General features: G+C 44.4%; 1 protein-coding gene across 6 annotated transcripts in view; it reads right to left on the bottom strand.

Moving 5' to 3' along the window:
• The window catches only part of LOC8041312 (rap guanine nucleotide exchange factor), a 397988-nt gene that overhangs the window by 316989 nt on the left and 60305 nt on the right, over positions 1–20694 (bottom strand). For all 6 annotated transcript variants that reach the window (XM_042292313.1, XM_042292316.1, XM_042292315.1 and 3 more), the window contains exons 3-4: positions 18720–18847; positions 8145–8228 (exon numbers count right to left, since the gene is read on the bottom strand). In XM_042292313.1, the coding sequence (XP_042148247.1) occupies positions 8145–8228; positions 18720–18847 (212 nt within the window). The remainder of the gene's footprint in view (positions 1–8144; positions 8229–18719; positions 18848–20694) is intronic.

The raw sequence follows: 20694 nt of genomic DNA, 5'->3' as shown, positions 1-20694 counted from the left end.
ACCTTTAATCCGAAGTTAACGAGCTAGAAAGTTGACTACACACACACACACACACACTGGGAGGCTCATCGTGGGTTTTAATGGCCGCCATATGTGCCGCGCACGCACGCGCACACCTGAAAGCCAAGGAGATCACACCCACGGCTTGAACAGAAGGTACGGAAGGTTTTGATCGACTCGGGCTCAAAAGGTCAGAGGACCACCAAACTTTCTTCTCGACGAGCACCGAGTTTCTTTTTACAGCGGAGTTGTTAAGGGGTAGTCTCCCCAGGATCGTGTCCCCTCAAAGAAATGAAGACACCGAACTCTGGACACCTACCGCCATCTATGAGCGACGGCGGCAAGCCACGTATCTGGTTGCCGCCGTCACTCATAGATGGCGGCAGCCTTTTCATTCTGGCTTGCCGAATGGCGGCTTGCCATTACTTTCCATTGTACAGCTCCGCTGGTCTTCCTTCTTCACCAAAATAAAAAAAAACTAAAAGGTTTTTTTTTTTTTTTTTTTTTTAACTGTCTTATTATTGAATCTGGATAAATATTGCCTTCTTATTGAGTGCGTTGATTAGAGAAAGACTGCATTACTTTGCGATTGCATCGCAGAGCCATACACACACTCAGAAACTTTTGAGGCCGTGTATTGCTGCGAATTTTAATGAAGAAAAATGCTTCGCCGCGCAATAAACGAAATATCGCTTCATATATGATTTTGACTTCAGCAAAGGCGTGCCACAACCACTCACTCCGATAACACAACAACAAAGAGCCCATCAGCGACGTTCCACGTAAAAACGAGAGAACAAATAAATAAAAAAAAATACGGAAAACAAAACAACACAACAACACAGGGGCCTTTTGCCGTTTTGCCCGAAGACTGCCTCTTCCACCGACCCAGAGACACAGCCTCTTCTATGTATAGTATAAGCTCATCGAAAGAGAAAGCGAACCCCAAGCAGAAAGAATCTTCCCCGAACAAATTCATCGAGGAACACGATGCACCAAGCTCTGGCCCACCCAAGAAGCGCCGCCGGGCGAACGAACTTCTGCCAGCAGGCGTGCGGCCGCAGCAGCAGCAGCGGCGAGGGACTTGTCCAAGAGGAAGACGGACCACACAAGGAGAAGAAGAAAGCCATCTTCGGCCTGCCGCATCCGCTTCTCCAATCTCGCAGAAACACAAGCGAAGCGGGGCAGCCGAGCACGTGACGACGTTACAGCGCCGGTCATCACGCCCTCGTGGACGACGTGGTACCGTCTGGAGGGTCAAGAGCGTCGATGATGAAGATGACGAAGCTGGCGGGTGTGTGTGTGCGTGTTGAGTGCGGAGGCATCGCTTGGATGTGGGCGTGCTTTTTGCGATCGCCTTCGGTGTGTCCCGGACTGTAATTAGGCCATTATGGCATCCGAAGATGAGGTAAAGGGACTGGTGTATACGTTCGCGGGGTCAATGCATGGCGCCATCTTCAAGAATTTTTTTTTTGAGGGCGAGTTGATGATTGCACTTATAACTTACGCGTATGATGATTTCAGTCGTGTAGGAAATAATCGCATTTGTTACACGATTATTTTTCGAAATCGGCTTCGTGGAAAAGCCACCCAGAAAATAATTCGAGTAAATATTTTATTGAAACTAAATCGATAACATCTCCAGCTATAATGGACAAACAGGCTTGCTCCGGTCAAAGCGTGATTTTTTTCTTCTATTTGTGAAAATTAAATATAATTAGATGGCTAGCAAATTAAGACAACTTGTGTGGTCGCACAATGCCTGGTGCTGTTTGAATTGGCATGCCTGCTTTTGATGAAATGCCTGGTGCTGAAGAATTGGCATTTTCTGCTTTTGATATTGTTCACTGTGTCACAAATGGCAGAAAACACACCTCCTTTCATCGCAATGTTGCGATTCCGCCGCGTAATAGCGAGGCAAAACTTGGAATATTTCCCGACCTGCAGCCACGAGCGGCGGCCATGAGAAACAAGCGGCGTGACGTCACTTGGGTCGTTGTAAGAAAGATAGCAAGTTGTGCGAATACCTGCTCGATAAAAGGTAACTCTTTTTACAAATCTTGTCGTTCCAACATATATATAAATGCGTCAACACCCTGGTATCATCCACAAAACTTTTATTATACGGAGTTTTAGTGGCGCCATCTATCCTAGGTCCACAAAACCGCGAACAGCCGCCAGAAGCCGGAGGGGGAGGGGGACAGCGCCGGACGGGCAAGGACGGGTGGTCACGCGGTCGGCAGCGGATGAGTTCTCGCTGCTCGCTGATGGCTCTAAAGAGAGAACTTTTCCGGAACTCCGCGCCTACTCTAGTGACGTCACTGTGCACGTGACCCGGAAGACGATGCACGAGTTGAGAGGCGGCGAAAACCTGGATCTTTTTCGTTTTTTTTAAGTAAAAACTAGGGTATCCAGGCAAAATCTGTTTTCTGTAGTTCACTGCAGAAGTGTCAGGCATCAACTTCCACAATTATTTAAGCAAAGCCCTGAAATTGTTGCACAGCTCCTTTAGGGCGTTGCATCAAAATGAGTACCCAAACTGTTCAGTAACCCCAATCATACCTACGCGAGGCTTTTAACACCATATACCCCCCACGCAAATGCTCGACGGTTCCGAACGACTCCACAAAAGACACCATGGGCTAGTGCCACTGCCGAACTACCCGATTGAGACTTCAACAGCAGACAATGGACAATGGCGAGCGCGGACAAAGACCGCGGGTAATTTCCCTTCCGTCGCGGCCGAGGTGTGAGAAAAGAAAAAAAGGACTCCCATAGAAGCAAGAAAACAAAACAAAAACGACAACGCAATTTATAAAGTGAGAGACATTCTCTCGGTGGCAATCTCAACGAGTCGCTGTCGTGACTCGCTGAGGCGGACCCCGTGGCGTCGTTAGTCGAGTCACCACCACCAGCGTCGGCTCGAGTTACCCGAGGCTACCCTTGCGCCTTTGGGCCTCGCATAAGAACCTTCGTCGCTGTGATTCGGGGTGTGACAACGCCCGTCAAAATTTGGCACTTCACTTGTTTTACTTTTTACTCCTTGTTTTCTTTGAGACATTCTAGGGGCAAGTGCTCGGGTGTATAATTGAGCTGACACGCTGCAAGCCTAATGCGCTTGCAAAGACGCAGAGTGCGGTTTAGGATGGGGTGACGCTGGAAGGGGGTTGCTGACCCGCGCGCTGGAGTGCTCAGATTCACCGTCTGCGTGTGTTGTGCCCGCGAAATAAAAAGAAAAGGACATTCGGAAATGACACGACTTATTGTTTTCTGATCTTGCCGCTCAGAAGCTGCAACGTCAATCGTCTGCTGTATAAAGATCTATCGAAATAATAGAACAAACGGGACATAACACGATATAAAAGAAACTGAAAAACATGCATCACACGTACAGTCACTGAAACTGTGCTTGTAGTCAACATCTGTACGATGGAAAAGACGCGCACCTTTGCATGCACACAACCATTGACGCACGAGGACACAAATGTGTATAGTAATCCCATAATACAAAATAATAAATGTGTACGCTCGCACGAGAGTATGTGGACGTCTGGGCCTGTAAACCGGCACCAACTCAGTCGCTCTGTTTACGTACGTACATGGATATGCACATACCACGCTCCGCCGCTGCCCAAGACCCCGTTAGTGGAGCGATGCTTCTATGGAGGAGGTCCGAGCTCTGCTTACATTTTATTCTAAGGCCGTCCAACAAAGCCGACCTGGGTAATGTGAAACAGGAACTTAATTAATAGACTCGCTGGGCGGACTGTCGGATTTATACGGCGTGTTCCCTTCCTCCCCCCGCCCCCTTTTCTTTAAAAAACAAACAAATATATACAGTTTTTTTTTTGTTTTATTTTTTTTACGCAAAAATAAATCACGCGTCGCAGAACGCTCAGTGTTGGACAAAATGTAGCGCTAGTGATCCGACCCAGATGCCAAAGTTTCGGAACGAACCGCTATCTTATTCAAAAGTTAAGTGATTTTTTGAAATTTTCAATGGGAAAATGGGGTCCATTCCCGGTGGTTTGCGCCATTGAGCCCCATGCACATTCGTGCGTGGGCTTCGTCGGCCACTATTTGCCCAATTAAAAAAAAAATCCAAAAATTGTTTATAACTTTTGAACATAACGGCAGACGTGTACGTTACGCGTTAAGGGGTGTCCAAACAGGACACTACAAAACGCACGACTCCGACAAATCGTAAAAATTGAAGCGGACGCGCCCGCTTCGCGCCCGCTTCAATTTTCACGATTTGTCGGAGTCGTGCGTTTTGTAGTGTCCTGTTTGGACACCCCTTTACATCTACATAGTTACGTTTTTATCGGTATCTAAGGAACGACCTAGTTAGTTTTTAAGAGAAGGAACGAGTAACGTATTTACGTTACTTTTTGATGAAGTAACGAGAAAGGGTATTCAGGAAGTTCCGGAGGGGAGCGTGTACAACGTAGGTACCCCACCTAATCGTCAGCCCAGCTCGCGACGACGAGGAAACTCTGTATAGGCCAGTGGTCTCAAACCACGGTGTCTCAAACTCAGATTGCCCACACCGGAACGATTGGGGGCCAACGTAAGAGGGAGGGGGGGGGGGGGGGAGTGTTTAAAGATTTTCGTGCTATTTAATTTTATTTATTTACTCTCAGGACCCGAAAGCATGACAGAGAGGCGTGGGGTAGTTGTTAAAAAAAATATAAAAATTCATAGCTAACGAGGCATAAATGCATTCATATCAGAGAACATGGCAAAAAACTATGTCAATACATAACAAAGTACAAATATCGTTAGGGAACATTAATTAAAAAAAATGTAATTGCAGTTATAAAATTAGCGCCGTCAGTTATTGAGACTATTGATGCAGGAAGGCGATTCCAGTCAATTAATATCTGGAGAAGAAAAGAAGAAAAGAAAATAAAAAAAAAAAAACCTCTTGCTTCATGCTTTTTTTTTTTTTTTGTAAACTGAGTTTTGCGAGTGACACCTTTAGATTTTATTTATTTATGTGAGAACCTTGGGCCCTGGCCTTATGTGATAAATATTTAAAATGAATCCGTCCCGCCAACGTGCTGTCAGTTTTAATAGAACAAGAGAGCAAGAACACTTTCGTTCCCGTTGCTCAATTCCCTGGGGAATTAACAAAGCTCAACATGTCTATAAAAAAAATTAACAAAGCAGAACATGTTTATAAAAAAACAACCTGTAAGTTTGGCAGTTCTTGCTTACCTAACGTTTTTTTTTTTATTTATTTATTACAACACTGAAAAAATACTTGTCTTTTAATGGCAATATATTTTTTTTAATGATAGAATTACGAGCTTGTAGCTGTATTTTTGGCAGTTGCGCCTGCTGATCGAGAGCTCGCTGAATTGTACATTACAAAAAGCTGGGAAGAAAGAGAGCAAGCGAAACAGACGGCAAATGAAGAGATATAAGAATAAACTATGCCACTACGTTAAAATAGCAGAGCTACTTACTTTTCGAGCGAAAATGAATCGGCGAGAAGAGATCACTATAGCGCACGTTATTTCTAGCGCTCGAGACGTAAGAGTCGGGGCCCGCACCCGGTTGGTCTGCGGGACGCGTCCCAGTGAGTCGCGGTCCGCGTGAGGCCCGCGGGCCGCGTATTTCAGACCACTGGTATAGACCACACAAAAGCTGCGCTCCAGGTATGTCAGCCTAGCCACAGTAATTCCCGAATGAACGCGTTAAAAAAAAAAAAAAAACCGTCTCATAAAAAAAAAAAAAAAAAAAAAATTGGAGCAATTAGAAATTAACGTTTTTCAAGCTGAGATAAAGAATTCCTTCCGAATCGCAGGAACGAGTAATGCATTTCGTGATCTCTTAATTTGATAACGAGCCAAGGTATTTAGTTGCCTGGATTTCGGGGACATTTTTCACTTTTAAAAGCGACGAGACGCTGCGGCCTGCGATTTAACTGAATCGAAGATCAAGAATGAGATTCAATGTGTCACGCCACTTCGACCATCTCACGAGGGCGAAATGAGATTCACACAGATGAGGGTCTTCGAACGACACAGCGGCCGAGTGGGTGTCACACATACCGCGCGTGGTTCGCGACCAAGGCCGAGTTGCGAGGCCCGACGTACGTGACCGGCCCTTTTCCGAAAGCACGCGGTCCTTTTCAGAACGAAGACAGTTGCATAACCGGAACAATAATCATAATAATAATAAAAAATCAGTTGAGGTGGGTCTGCTTGGCCTCTGAACTTCTCAAATGGGTTCCTACTCTTTTTTTTTTCCTTCTTTGGTTTTCCTTTGAATAACAAAGACGGACAATACGCTCGCGTCACGTCACGTCTCACAAAAGAGCGTTCGTTTTTCTCGGATATTTTTTTGTTGTTCTTACCTCTTTATTTAAATAGACGGCCAGGGGCATTGTCACGATGTTACCCAATGCGAACAAAGGGTCACTGAAAACAACTCGGCGCAAAAGTCCACAGAAAGAACAGGCTGCTGTTACTGCTTATACTACTACTACTAGTACTATTACTACTACTGCTCTTAAAAAAATCACTGACAACATGAAAAAGCATAATATTACCCCTCCACAGTCAATGAAATTAGGAAGTTTTAGTAGCTCGTTTTCAAAGGCCCGCTACCGCTACGGGCGCGCGCTTGGAGCTTGCAACGAAGTGGCAGCGCGAACTACCTCCACAAAGAGCGTGGCCTGAAAACACGATCTACTAAAACTCTTTATTGAGACTTTAGCCGATAAGTATGCCGAAGAACGAGGCACGAAGTAAAAAGCGTGAAAATATTAGGCTACGCACGCCCTGCGTTTCTGAAGCTGGCGGGACTACAAGGCGTGCAAGTTCCTCGGCTGTTTGCAAGGACATTTTTACTGGTTTTTAGTTTGCACCTGAACCTGAGCCCACTGAACGTAGTAACCTAATGAAACTTTTCTTCTCTCGAATTTCGCTTTATTTAAAAAGTTTAGGCAACTTAATATTACAAAAACAAGCAAAAAATAACCTCCTTCATGACGTCTTTGGTCGCTTGAGTGGCCGTGAACTAGGGGAGGGGTAGTGAGCGCAGCGAGCGGTCAAGGCTGCCGCACTCCGTGCCGATGGCTCGAGAGGGCGCCACTAAAGCATGTTCTGGCTAGGCTGAATGAAGCGGGCACCCAGGGCGGCTCGCATTGCGTTTGCTGCGCGATTAAACACTAATTCGGCATGACACTTCATTGGCCACAAACCACAGCAAAAACGGGGTAAAGATCAGTTCAGAACGGAAGCCACTTCGCGCTGCCTACCGCCAAAAAACCAAACCGCAAGCCAAAGCTGCCCGCCGAAGGCCTTGGGAACGTTCGGAACCGATCGGATCCTCGACTGCAGCGTCGCCGCGTACATCCGGGAACTCTCTACGCTCGCCGCACGTCGGTTCCTTATCCCACTACAACTTTCTACTTCTACTATGCAACGCCTTTTCCACCGCTTGGTGGCAGGTATGTCGGCGGGTCATTTCTTGTTTCCGTACTTTATAAACTGCATTTGTTTCTTTTCTGATCTAAAATGCGGAAAAAAAACTACTTTTATAAATAAGTGAAACGGCTCGCGCCATTTATATTTTGTATTTCGACTAAAAAGAAGCTTTTAGCGGATCTGACCAGTAGTAAGCCCAGGACCAAAGACGTCACATTTCGCGCGCTTTCGGTACCACGGGTCGCCCCCGTAGGTGGAGGAGGTTTCCGCGTCGTCCGGTTAAAATAAGACGGACTGATATTTAGTCACTCTCTCCGTGCCCGCTGGCTTGCCCGAACCCCAAGAGAGGTGAAAACTGCAAAAAACGTAGACGCTTAAATATGATTGCAGGGCCCCTTTAAAGGGAAGCTGAAGCGGTTTTGTATTTGAGGAAACACATTTATATCGTTTTAATTTGACCTAAAATATGTCGAATATTGATTTCGTTTTTATGGTTACAACAGGTTAAGAAAGGTGTTCCAGGGAAAGGAAGGCTGGGGAGAAGGAAGCAGAGGGAACGCTGGGGAGAGATTTTCTCCTCTTCTCTCCAGCATTGCTTCCTCTTCCCCAGCCCTCCTTTCCCTCGAAAACTTTTCTTAACCTGTAACTGGAGAATACTGGCAAGTGCAGTGGACGAGCACGCCGGCTCTAGGCAGCATCACGCACCTGCTTCTTGGGAGATACATGGATCCGTTGATGAACACAGACCCGGAGAGGAGGATGTACCAGCAAGTGCTGAGTTCACCGCGGCTGAAAAGCAAGATAATCCCAAATTACGTCACTGTTCAAAACGCAGCGTTACACTGATACTACCTCGCTGCTGTTAGGTTTAGTTTTTCTGCGCTGCAGTAGGTACGAATATAACCATCAACACTGCACAACTACATCACGCGGACGAGACGTATTCTCTCTCGAATACATGAGAGTGCCCCCCCCCCCCCCCCCCCCTGGGTTATAGTATTTGAATGGCACAGATAGAACAAGGGTCTCAGGCTCTCTTATCAGGCACTAGCCGTGATATCAGGATTTATCAGGGCACTAGCCGTGATATCTGGAAGTCGGTGTAACACGATCAAATCGAAGTGTAATTTTATTGCTATAATGGAAATGGTGTGTCAGGTGCATGAATTCTTTAACTTTGACTGCAATTCAAAATGTTATACAAATCCCTTTTATATATTAAAAAAACACACACACACATTTTTGGACACTTTTAAAAGTAAAATAAATTCTATCCAACTGTACTTTTTTTAGAAAGTCGTTCATGAGATCACTAAGATGGAATTTCGGTCCTTACAGACTTAAAGCAGACAGAAAATAAATTCATATTTGATTACAAGAAATGGTGGTACATTTCAACAGATGCACATAAAATATATTTTTGGAAAATTAAAAAAAAAAATACAAACAGCAACTCTTTATTTAAGCTTTTTCTGAATAGCCGCTTTTGTAAAGGACAAGAATATCAATAAGACTTACTGCCGTCATATTTGTATGCAGGGGCGTCGGACGTGTTTGGAAGAGGGGGGTGGCGGGGAAGGGAGGGAGGGGGGAGGGGGGGGAGGGTTCACTGTTTGCAAGTGCTTTTCAAATCCGTGGGATAGAGTATAATTTTATTTTCGATTCCTTACTGCAACTCTTGCTCCTGATCTACATTAACGACATTCCCAATTCGCTGACTTGTAAGTTCTAACATACGCTTATTTGCCGACGACTGCATTTTGTACCAGAAAATGGATAACACAGACGACCACTTGGTACTTCGGCACGATGTTGACAACATTATTAGCTGGAGTGGCAAGTGGTAAATGCCTTTTAACACTGAGAAATATAAATTACTGACCTTTACTCGCAAGGAATCAATTACTTCTTTTTCCTATTATCTGGACAATACGCCCATTAGTATTTTTTTCTATAAATACCTAGGTTGTTCGTCCTACCTCTAACTTCCTATAGATCACCCTTGTTAACAACGTAATTTCAAGCCCTTCTTGAACCCGTCTATACATTAAGCGTATGATGATAATGCGAAGGTGCAAGCTAGCTGGGCAAGAATAGCGTTTGTTCTACAGACGTCTAACTCCCGGTTAGCTCAGTCGATAGAGTGCTCCACTAGAAATGGAGAGTCTCTGGTTCGATACCAGGACCAGGCGGACTTTTTCAGTCGCGCACCAGTCACCTGGCTGTGTTTGGAAATTTGTGTTTGCCCTTTGTCTCCCTTGTTCCCCTTCTCCGGGGGTTATTATCGTTACATTAGGCGTAACCTTAAATTAGCCCATCTTCGACTCCGTAACTAGCTTATGAAACCCACGTTCGTTCTAAACTTGAATATGTCTCACCAATTTGGAACCCTCAAAAGAGCTACCAAACGAAACGCATCGAAGCCGTCGAAAACCGAGGGGCGCGCTTTATAACATCAAGTTATTCGTAACATAGGAGTCTCTTCTCTCAAGCGTCAGTGTCCTCTCCCATTACCTGAAAATCGTCGCAAAATTGCTTTTCTTTGTATCATTCATAAACTCTGCTATCAATGTGCAAATGTTTCTTTTCTCGAGCTTCTAAAATAGATCTTCCCATCGAACCACCAAAAGGCAGAAGTTTCAAGCGCCTCGCCGGTTCAGCAAATGCGTTCATCTATTCGGCAGTTCCACGTAGAATCCGTGACTGCAACGACCATCCCAATTCTATCGTAGACGTTGCTGACACCACCTTGTTTCGTGAATAATTAACCTCCTAATTATCATAAGGATTGGCCCTGCTTATGACTTTCAGTTAACCTATCAATTTTAATTATGGTTGTAATTCTTTTTTTTATTCTTTATATATCTTATATTGCTGTATTTACACCAGGCGTTAGTTTGTTCTTTCATTTTTGTAGATGCATATTGGCAGGAAGTCCATAGTGACTGCTATGTACCTATTCATTTTTTTATGTTTTCTGCCTCCCTCCTCCCCCCCCCCCCCCCTCTTTTCTGTAATGCCCTGCTGGGCCTTTAAGGGTGCAATAAATAAATAAATACATAAACGATTGTCAAGGTGCACGAAAAAATCACAACCGTGATTTATAGGCGCTAGGCCGATCGGATTAGTGGCAAATCGGACCTCGGGGGAGCAAACGTCGTGTTCACTGCGGGCAACCCTTTGCCAGTTCTGACAATTATTTTTTGGGAGATAACCAGAACATGTTCCTGCCACTGTGAGACAAGCAGCCAATCTCCGACCAGAAGGCTCGTTGTCGACTTCGTCAGTTCATTAGGACTGTATAGAGGAGGTAGCGAGGGCTGACCAAAAATAAAACCCGTCATTCCTCCTTATTAAGCTTTCTTGTTCAGAGAAGCGACACGACGATAGCTGCTGCGACAAGCAGAGCACGGAAAGTGGGAAACGCACTTCTCCCATCGAGTGACGTTGGGATCCTCCTGAACTGTCGTCATGCGAACTGTTGTTTTGTGTTCTTGCTTGTTTTGTTTGATTGTCTTGTGTGTGTGTGTGTCTGTGAGTGTGCGTGTGTGTTTTTATACAGTGCATCTGGCGGTCGGGTAGCAGGCGCACATCCCTAAGGGTTGTAACCTTTCTGCTTAGCCACGCACGCTGCCATGTGCCCACAACATGCTGTGCAAATAAATTGCGATTACAACTACAATTATTAGACAAAAAACAAAAAAAACAAAACAAAGAACGGGTCGGTGAAAAATACAAGAATCAAAGAAAGAATAAAAATAGGGACAAGGACAGATTGATTCTCACAGTTATACTTAAGAATGCCATTGATGCAGTGCTTTTGAACCGAATTGACGATCACGAGAGTTTATGTTTGAAAGTGAACTGTTGGGGAAACACTGTTATTTTATACGCTGTGTACAGGCCTCCGAATTCCCCCCTTGATTTTTTGTGTAAACTATACAACCACGTGCCTGCTTATCGTAACTCTGGGTTTCTCGTGGTTGGTGATTTCAATCTCCCAGATACTGACTGGTCACATTTATCTTCTGAATCTAAACATCGCCAAAATGCTGAGCTTGCTTTTGATATTATATTTGCCTACGACTTAAGGCCCGTTCACACTCTTGCGACCGAGTACGACTGAGAGAGACGAGATCTCTTACAACTTCTTAAATGTTTCTAGAATGAGGGAACACACTGACATTGTGGCGCCATCTATGCGGTGACCCTGGAACTGCATTTCACAAGAGCGAAGGTTTTGCGGGATTTCCGAGGTCAAATGTGCGTAATACCCATAGAAAGGCTCGTTTATAACATTGTCAAAAGTTTTTCGAGCCAAGAAAGAAAGGATAATTCTCGAGAAATAAAACAAAATATGCCGGACCGCCGAGTTTACACTGCTTCCCAATAGATGGCGCCAGTGTGTTTTCTGGTTTAACAAGTTTTAAGGAACCCAGGTTTAAGAGGTCGCAAGAGTGTGAACGGGCCTTTAGTTCATAATGTGACACGTGAGCAAGGTTCCAGTAGCTCAATTTTAGACCTTGTATTTATTAGTCGTTGCACAAGTGACTACGAGGTAACAGTTGAACAAGGTCTCTCTGAACATAAATTTGCGTCTTTTAGTTACTCTCTAATCAAACAGTCGGAAAAAAAAAGTACTTTTCGCGTGTTAATGATGAAAGTGTTCTAAATTATTTAGAGCTCTGTTTGGATGACTTTCAAGATTCTGATGGAAATGTCCTTTGGAACAAGTTTAAGTCAATGCGTATTTATTGCCTGGATAACTTTGCTCCAACCAAGCGCAAGCGCATTGGTAAAACAAATCCTTGGAATAACCGGGGAGTTATTCGTCTTAAGCGTAGCATTAAGCGACTAAGGAAAATAAAAAAAAAACAGTAATCAAGGGTTGATTTAAGAATTCATTACCGAACTTTCCACCCAATTTAAACACCGCCAAAGAATTTTGCTTTTCCAATACACTAACAAGCTTCATAACCAATGATGCCCAGAAATATTGGAATTATCTCCGTGGCAAGAAAAAGCCGATCGATCAAATCAAGGTTAATGACGCATTGGTTACTGACCAGAGTGAAATTGCGCAGCAGTTAAACGTCTACTTTAAGTCGTTTTTTTCTTTTTTTTAATCATGACGTTATCAACTGTGCCGAAAGCGCGCCATCCTTCATGCACGCCGATTTCATATCTTACGAAGGAGTATTTTCGATGTTGTTAAATTTAAAAGCAAAAACCGCTTGGGGTCCTGATAGATTCCCAACGCGTTTTTGCATCGGAGCGCTGAAATGCTGGCACGTTTTCTAACAGTCATTTTTCCAGTTTCCTTTTCCTCGGGCACTCTGCGAAATGATTGGTTAATGGCGCGAGTAGTGCCTGTGTTCAAAAAGAGTGACCGACTCACGTTAGGCAACTACCGGCCTGTTTCTCTGACAAGCACATCCTGTAAACCAGTGGTCGGCAACCAGCAGCCCGCGGGCCGGATCCGGTCCGCGAGGTAGTATCATACGGCCCTCAGCCTCCCGGTAACCCCCCTCCTCCCTACGCAATCAGCTAAAGAAAAAAAATAAATAAATAAATAACGCTGCCCGTCTGCGAGCAGACTTTTTCACGAATGAAGTGCGCATAAAATTCAACTTCCGCTTACGTATGACTGACGAGAACCTCCACAATGTTTTGCGACTCGCAGTTAGCAGCTTGAATGTGGATGCTCGTAGTATGGCGAGCGCACTTCAACACCAAAGGTCTCACTGAGAGGAGTCTTTAGGTTGACTTAAAACGAAAGAAACACACAAAGGACGAAACAGACGACACAGCTGTTTCGTCCTCTTGTGTGTTTCTTTCGTTTTAAGTCAATGTCTTTAAATAGACTCTAGGTTTTCGTGGAAATGTCGTAAGTCATGTTGTTTGTCGTGAAATAAAGAAACTGTTCATTTTCGATTTATGTACGTCAATGTAAGTTCGTGCAAGTGCTTTTTTTTTAATTTTAACTCACCCCCCCCCCCCCCCCCCCCCCCCCCCCCCCCGGGCTGCTTGCCGTCCGGCCCGTTCCGCCTAGGCATCGCGGCGACTAGGCCCGCTTCGCCAAAAGGTTGCCGACCACTGCTGTAAACTACAAGAATTAACATAGTATCGCTAACCAAGTTACAGAGTTCCTGAACGTGAATAACATACTCTCGCCTCATCAGCACGGATTTAGAAAGGGATTATTTACGGTTACCCAACTTGTTTCCACTGTTCATGAATTTGCATCCATTCTAGACAGATCAGGCCAAGTTGATGTCATTTTTCTTGACTTTAGTAAAGCCTTCGACTAGGTTCCTCACGGAAAGCTAGATAGCAAACTTGAACGTGTAGGTCTTCATCCCTTTATTGTTAGATGGGTATGATCTTACTTACAGCGTCGCAAACAATTTGTCGAAATCAGCAGTAGCTGCTCAGAGATATTAGAAGTAACATCTGAAGTACCACAGGGAAGCGTTCTTGGTCCGTTGCTGTTTTTAATATATATGTAAACGACATAGTTTCCGCTTCACACCCGTCTGTGAACATACGTTTATTCGCAGATGATTGTGTGTTGTTTAAAGAAATATTTTCGCCTGACGACCAACAATTAATGAGCGCAAGCCTCAATGATACTCAAAGTTGGTGCTGTACGTGGAACATAAAGCTAAATTTTTGAAAAAAAAAAAAAATGTTTATCTGCAAATTACAAATAAAAAGAAAAGCCATTCAACTGCTAATACAGACTAAATAACATTCCCATCGCTCAGGTTGATGACTAGAAGTACCTCGGAGTGACCATAAATAAGAACTTAAATTGGACGAACCAAATTAAAAAAATACATCCTCGGCAGCCTTCAAAAAGTTGGGTTTTTTAAGGCGTAAGCTGAAATACGCTACTCCAAATGTGAAATTACTGGCTTACAATTCACTCGTTAGATCTAAACTAGAATATGGTAGTATTACTTGAAACCCTCAAACGAAATCTAATTCTGAAATACTGAAACGAGTTCAAAGACGTGCTGTAAGGTTTATATACGGAAAATTTAAGAGAACTGATTCGCCCTCACTTTTGATGCAAACCAACAAAATACGAATTTTAGAGCACCGTCGATGGATAGCCCGTTTGAAGTTTCTGCATTCTTTTTTTTATACGAAAACTGTCCTTGGATCCAGATTACTATTTAAAGCCGCTTTCTACCCAAGACTAACTATACTTCGTTTCAGCTTCGGTCCGAGCGCGGCCGATGTTATGAGCCGAAGGGCCAATCAAACAGCGAAAGAGGCACAACGTCATAACGTGCTCTCTGCAGTTGATAGGACCAGCCGGTATTCGACGTCTCTCTGTGCGTGCTCCTCCGCCGGCTAATCTTATGAAGCCCAGAGAGCACGCCATGACGCTGCGCTTTTTGCGCTGTTTGACTGACCCTTCAGCTCATAACATCGTCCGCGCTCGTACATAAGGTAAAACGAAGTATAGGCACCATCATGAACATTCCTTAAAACCATACTTTGCACGCACTAACCTCTTTAAATTTTCGTTTTTTCCTCGTACAACTGAAGGATGGAATTCTCTTTCTTGTTCGGTTATTTCATCTTCGGATTTTTCTTCATCATCAGAACAGTTATTGTAGTGGTGTTTTTGTTTTTCGATGTGTTTTGGTGTTTTTATATTTAGTGCTTACATGCTTCGTTATTGTGCTACTTGGCTAGCTACTTGTTTCGCTGTATCGTACCGACTCTTTCATATTTTCTGCCGATTTGTATGCCTCATTTCTTGTTTTGTTTTTTGTACGGGTTCTTGACTTGGTACCCTGCCGATCCTGCTTGGACCACGTGTGGTCTGCAGTATTTAATAAATAATAATAATAATAATAAAATAAGCCCTACAGAAAAAGCCGCAGCGCGGTATTTATCCAGAGCGTTGGACAACTAGCGCCATCTAGTGGCAGTAGCACGAAACAAACGTTCCCGGACTCCGGAGCCGACCGCGCGTGCGCGCCTATTTTTAACGTCCTGTGGGATTTTGGCGCCATCTATTATATGAAACCTGAAGCCGGCGGAACATCGCTCGCAACTTTGAATAAGTGGATGGCTGATAGTGGCCCTACCATTTGTATTGGACGATAGCATGCGCCGCCCAGCCCTACAATCATTGAACTCACTCTCCTTTGAATTTTGCAATAAATTCCGTCTCTCTCTAATACGTAAGAGCTCACAGTGACCTTCCTAAAGCCACCAGCATGCGGCGCTTGGGTTGTAGAATAATAAATACCTGAATGGCTCTATGCCGCGACGGAGGCGACGGGAGCGAACACATCTTCGGGGGTTGTGCGTTCGTGAAAGATGAATTACGCCTTAACCGAACACGTTATTCATAAATAAACATGAACATATCTGCGATAAGGAAAGAAGGACATTAAAGACAAACAGACAAGACAGGCTTGTCTGTTTGTCTTTAATGTCCTTCTTTCCTTATCGCAAATTAATAACCAACACGCTCAACCATCTACATGAACATATCTTTCACGTTTATGTTCCTATCTAGTAAAGTAACTCGCTTACTTCACCAAAAACTTCACAACCGAAAAAAAAGAAGTATGGTACCGAATGAAAATAGTACAGCCTTTTCTTTACGACGAACTGGGAACCTGATCAGTGTTGTAAACCCTAAAAAAAAAAAAAAAAAAAAAAAAAAAAAGACAAAAAAAAAGTTAACACATCACAGGGTTCTGAACGCAGTTGAAGGTATCGACCGACGAACGTCAGTATACCACGCTTTAAAGGGATTATCCGGTCGAAACCGGAAGTACTTAAGCTTTTGCGCTCGTTACATCGAGGGAGCCTTCATGTAGACAAACTACATTTCTATTCTGATATATGGTCTGCCGTTACTAACTAAACCTTTCATGAGCGTATGTACGAAACTGCACCCCGAATTTCGCCAGTGTCAATGGCTGACATCCGTAGCTGCTGCGTGACGTCACAAAACGCAAAGGTTTGTCGGATGGTCGGGATAACAAGTTACAAGCGTTGGTCGATGGATGTATTGTATTTGTTTCGAATTATATAGTCTCCTAGGCCAGTGTTTCTCAAATGGGGGTTCGCGATGGCCTTCTAGGGATTCGCGAATGCCTGCCTCATCTGTCAAGCCCGGCAATAAAAGCTGTCTTTTTTTTTTTTCTTTTCAAGTCAAAAAGAAATGTTTTAGTTTTTGGGCGAGTTTTTTCGTATGAACGTCAATAAGAGAGGTCTATTTCACACTAGCCCTTAGTTATATTCATTTATTAAATTATTAATATTTAACCTATACCTTTCCTCTCCTCTCACCATGAACGGGGTCCTCCATCATCTCCGCCGATCCACGAGGGGTCCGCGAAATATCGATGGTTGAGAACCACTGTCCTAGGCTGTACCCTACTAAAACACGGTTCTTTTATTGCAGTCCCCAAGCATGTGCAAAAAAAAAAAAAAAAGTTACGCCTTTTAGCATTAAATTACTCGCAGAAAGCCATAAGCTTCGAGCAAACGTATGCCGTTTCGCGCAAACACAACTGCGACGGCCATCGATCGAATTAGGAGCGCTTGCAAAACAAAGGATGCAGATTTCGCCTCTGAAGCGGCAGCTAGGTACACAAAGCGGTATCTGGGTACACATATCGGCGGATCCACTGGATCGGTGATGAGGCTGCGGGTCTTTCCATCAGAGGCGATGACCGCGGGTCGAAGACAACCGGCGAATCGTTCAAATGCAGGTCGTCACTTGACTTGGACGAGTTTGGTGAATCGTAGCCATACTCTATTTTCACATGCGGGTCAAACAGAATTTGGCTGCACGCGTGCTAAATACAACTTTTGGTATCGTTTCCATGTGGTCTAGCTGTTGGTTTCGGTTTCGCTGCATAAGCAAATTGATTGATCCGATTTGGGCGAGGAGTGGATGGACGTAGTTTAATATCGTTGGCACAGCATCACACCTCAGCTTACGAGCCTTCTGTCCGTTTAGAGCTCAGCTCGTAGCTCTCTTATGTGCTGCCTAAACGCTGCCTAAGTGGGATCTCGATCTTGACGGGAACCCCGTCCCTACGCCCGGCGACAATCCATTTTGCTCGTCACTGCACGTCTTGCGGATAAATGTGGAACGTCATGTCTTGGCTCGCATGTGCTGCCCGGTGGTTGTGGCACCCAACCGCGCAACAAAGATCTCACCTAACCACGAAACAAGTCGAGCACAACAACAATAACGAAGCACGCTGAGGCGTTCACTTGCAGGTAAACGACGAGACAGAAATGCTCGCTTTGTGTTGTGTGACGTCAGAGCTCCCATGTTGCCACCGAAAACAGCGTTTACGCTAGAGTGCGATTGGAGCAGTATAAATTCAATTACTCATGCAGAGGGGCATATAAGATTCAGATATTACACGTACGATGCTTGTCGAGGCAATAGCAATGATATTTAATTGTTTTCTCGAATACAAAATTTGACCGGACAATCCCTTTAAGAAAAACAGGGGAAGATAAGTTGATTTCAGCGCACTACACTTAAGATGCAAAGCTGGCTTCCCGTGAAGTGCAGAGTGATCATGCCAGCGCCCTGAATCCAAATATATTATAAAAACTATGATTTCAAGAGGCAAACTCATAAAACGTCAACTCATTTACATTAACCATCTGCCACTTTTATGAATGACCAAGAGGTCGCTCGAAGCACGTTCACAGACTAGACAAATGCATGCCTATTCAAATGAAGTTATAATCCTATCTTGTTACGTAGATGTCCGCGGTGCGGAGGAAATAATAAGTTTGGTCTGGGGGAAGCTGCGGACTCTTGACCTGTACATATTTCGTCAGCGCATCAACAGGGCACGCCACAACAGTTTGATTAAAGAGCTTTTACAGCAAAGCTAAAACTGCCAAGACAAACCCTTACATTTTACGCGCTCAGTAAAACAAAATAATATAAACCCCGGAAACTGGCACAGGGAGTGTGAGGATCGTGTCCTGGCCCCGGCCTCGATAACGACTATCAGATCTGATGCAGCACACGAGAGAGCTGCAAGGGAAACGAAGAAAGTGCCCAGTTCCAGCACCGACCGACCGGAGAACTTCAGGGAGAGAAAGGGACGACAAACAGCTTTTTCTCTCGGAGCATACGTGCTTTGAACGACACGGCAGCTTGCGCTCGTCTCTTATTGAGAATTCTGAGCAGCGCTTCCCGGTTTTTTATTGCTATTTCTTCTTCTTATTGGCGAATGCGAGCCTGACTGGGTGCGTTCTACGTACCAGTAGAGGATGTCGTTGGCATCGTGTCTCTCGTAGCGGACCGTCCTGCAGAGGGCGCGGATGTTGGCCTCCTTCAGGGAAGAGAGGGCCTCCAGGACATGGATGTACGAGTAGATGAGCTTCAGGTCCTGCATTTGATAGTGGAAGGGTGTGGTGGGTAAGGCGCCAGTGAATTTGGAGACGTAGTTAAGCAACCTATAGCTGTGTAAGCACAGTGTTAGAAGAACGCTTTTGTGCGCCATAATGATCTCATCTCGTCGATTCAGTTTCGCTCGAAAAAGGAGCTCTGGTCTTTTCACCTTTTCACATAGATTATACTTATCTGCGTTCATTTTCCCTTTGTTTCGCTTTATTTTTAGCTTCACAGCTTTTTGTAATGTACAACAATACCACTACTATAGGCTGCAAGCGTGAACTCTTTGTTAAAGAATTGATCTCGTGTGCGCGAACTCTCATTCAGCAGGAGCAACTGCCAAAGATAAAGCTATACGAGCTCGGGATTCTCGCGTTCCCAAAATATCACCATTAATAGACAACTATTTTTTTTTTCCAAGTGTTGTAATAAAATCGTCAGAAAAGCAAGAACTGTCATTTTAACTGATTGCTTTTTAAAGACATCTTGAGCTTGCTTAATTACCGAGTAAGTGAGCAAAGGGAGCGACAGCGTACTTGCTCTCAATTGTTATATTAAAAATGCCAGCACGTTGGCGAGGCGGTGTCATATTGATTATTGCTACCACATCAGGTAGGGACACAAAGTAGTCATGCAAACAAATCAAATCTAAAGATGTCACTGGCAGAACTGAGTTCATAAACATCATAAAGCACGAGGTCTAAAAAAAAAAAAAAAAATTGAACTTGAAGTCATTGCGGCCAAACGAACACGCCCGGCCTATCATCTTTTTTTTTTATTTTTTATTTTTTTCTGCTCTTTTGTCATTCCTTTTTTCGTTATTTCTCTCGGGACATTTGGTGTCAGCGCAGCGGATTCGTCGAAGTCGACATGGCAGCAGTCGCATGGTGTGTGATGTTACTAGAATCAGTAGGAATCTAGTATTTCCCGCTATACTCTTGCAGCTGCGCCTGCACGACGTAGCCGTCATTAACTTTCTTTAGAACGCAGCTCTTACGCGCCCGTTTCCGCGTCGAGCGGCGTCGGCATAACAGCGCGTGTTGGATTATGGGACGTCACAGTTTCCCTGCTAAATTTAGCGGGGAAACTGAATTAGTGTTGAGGTCATGTGACGCGTGTTTTACCGCTAAATTTAACGCGGAAACTGAATGCGCAGTGTTGCGTTATCGGACGTCACAGACCTACACACCAATTCAGTTTTCTCGCTAAATTTAGCGGGGAATCGAATTGATGTTGAGGTCACGTGACGTCAATTTTCCCGCTAAAGAAATAGAACTTTTTTCATGGGTGACGTGACACGAAGTCATATGACGTCATTTTCCCAGCTAAATTTGGAGGGGCAATTGAATTATTCCAGTTAAATTTAGCGGGGAAGCTGTGGGGAAAAGGGGAGGGTACGGAGGAGGAGGAGAAGGGATGCAGGAAGAGGAAAGGAGGGTACAGAGGAGGAGGGGAGTTTATGGAACAGGAGGAGGGGAGGATACGGAAAAGGGGGTCCGAAGGAGGCAGAGGACACGGAAAAGGAGGAGGGTGTAGAACCACTATGTTAGGATAGTGATCTATATTTGTACCACATATATATATTTCTTTCTCAAATTGTTTAGCACGGTATATCGCAAAATCAAAATACCCCAAGAGGTGGGCTCTAATTTTGCATTACAGAGATTCGTAAACGTCTTTCATTTTTTCTTCTTTTATCATTTGACCGTGCTTTTCATACATGGCCTTATGACGAATATGAAATCAAGTAGACCGACAGCGCGGGTGGGGCGTCATTGTTTGACATTTTGATCGGTAGAAGACTGCAATGGTTCAACCAACAATCACCGAAGGATCGTAAAG

This window comes from Ixodes scapularis, unplaced genomic scaffold (assembly GCF_016920785.2).
Source record: "Ixodes scapularis isolate PalLabHiFi unplaced genomic scaffold, ASM1692078v2 PGA_scaffold3__209_contigs__length_174095766, whole genome shotgun sequence".
Taxonomy (NCBI): Eukaryota; Metazoa; Arthropoda; class Arachnida; order Ixodida; family Ixodidae; genus Ixodes; species Ixodes scapularis.
This window is presented reverse-complemented; position numbering and strand designations above follow the sequence as displayed.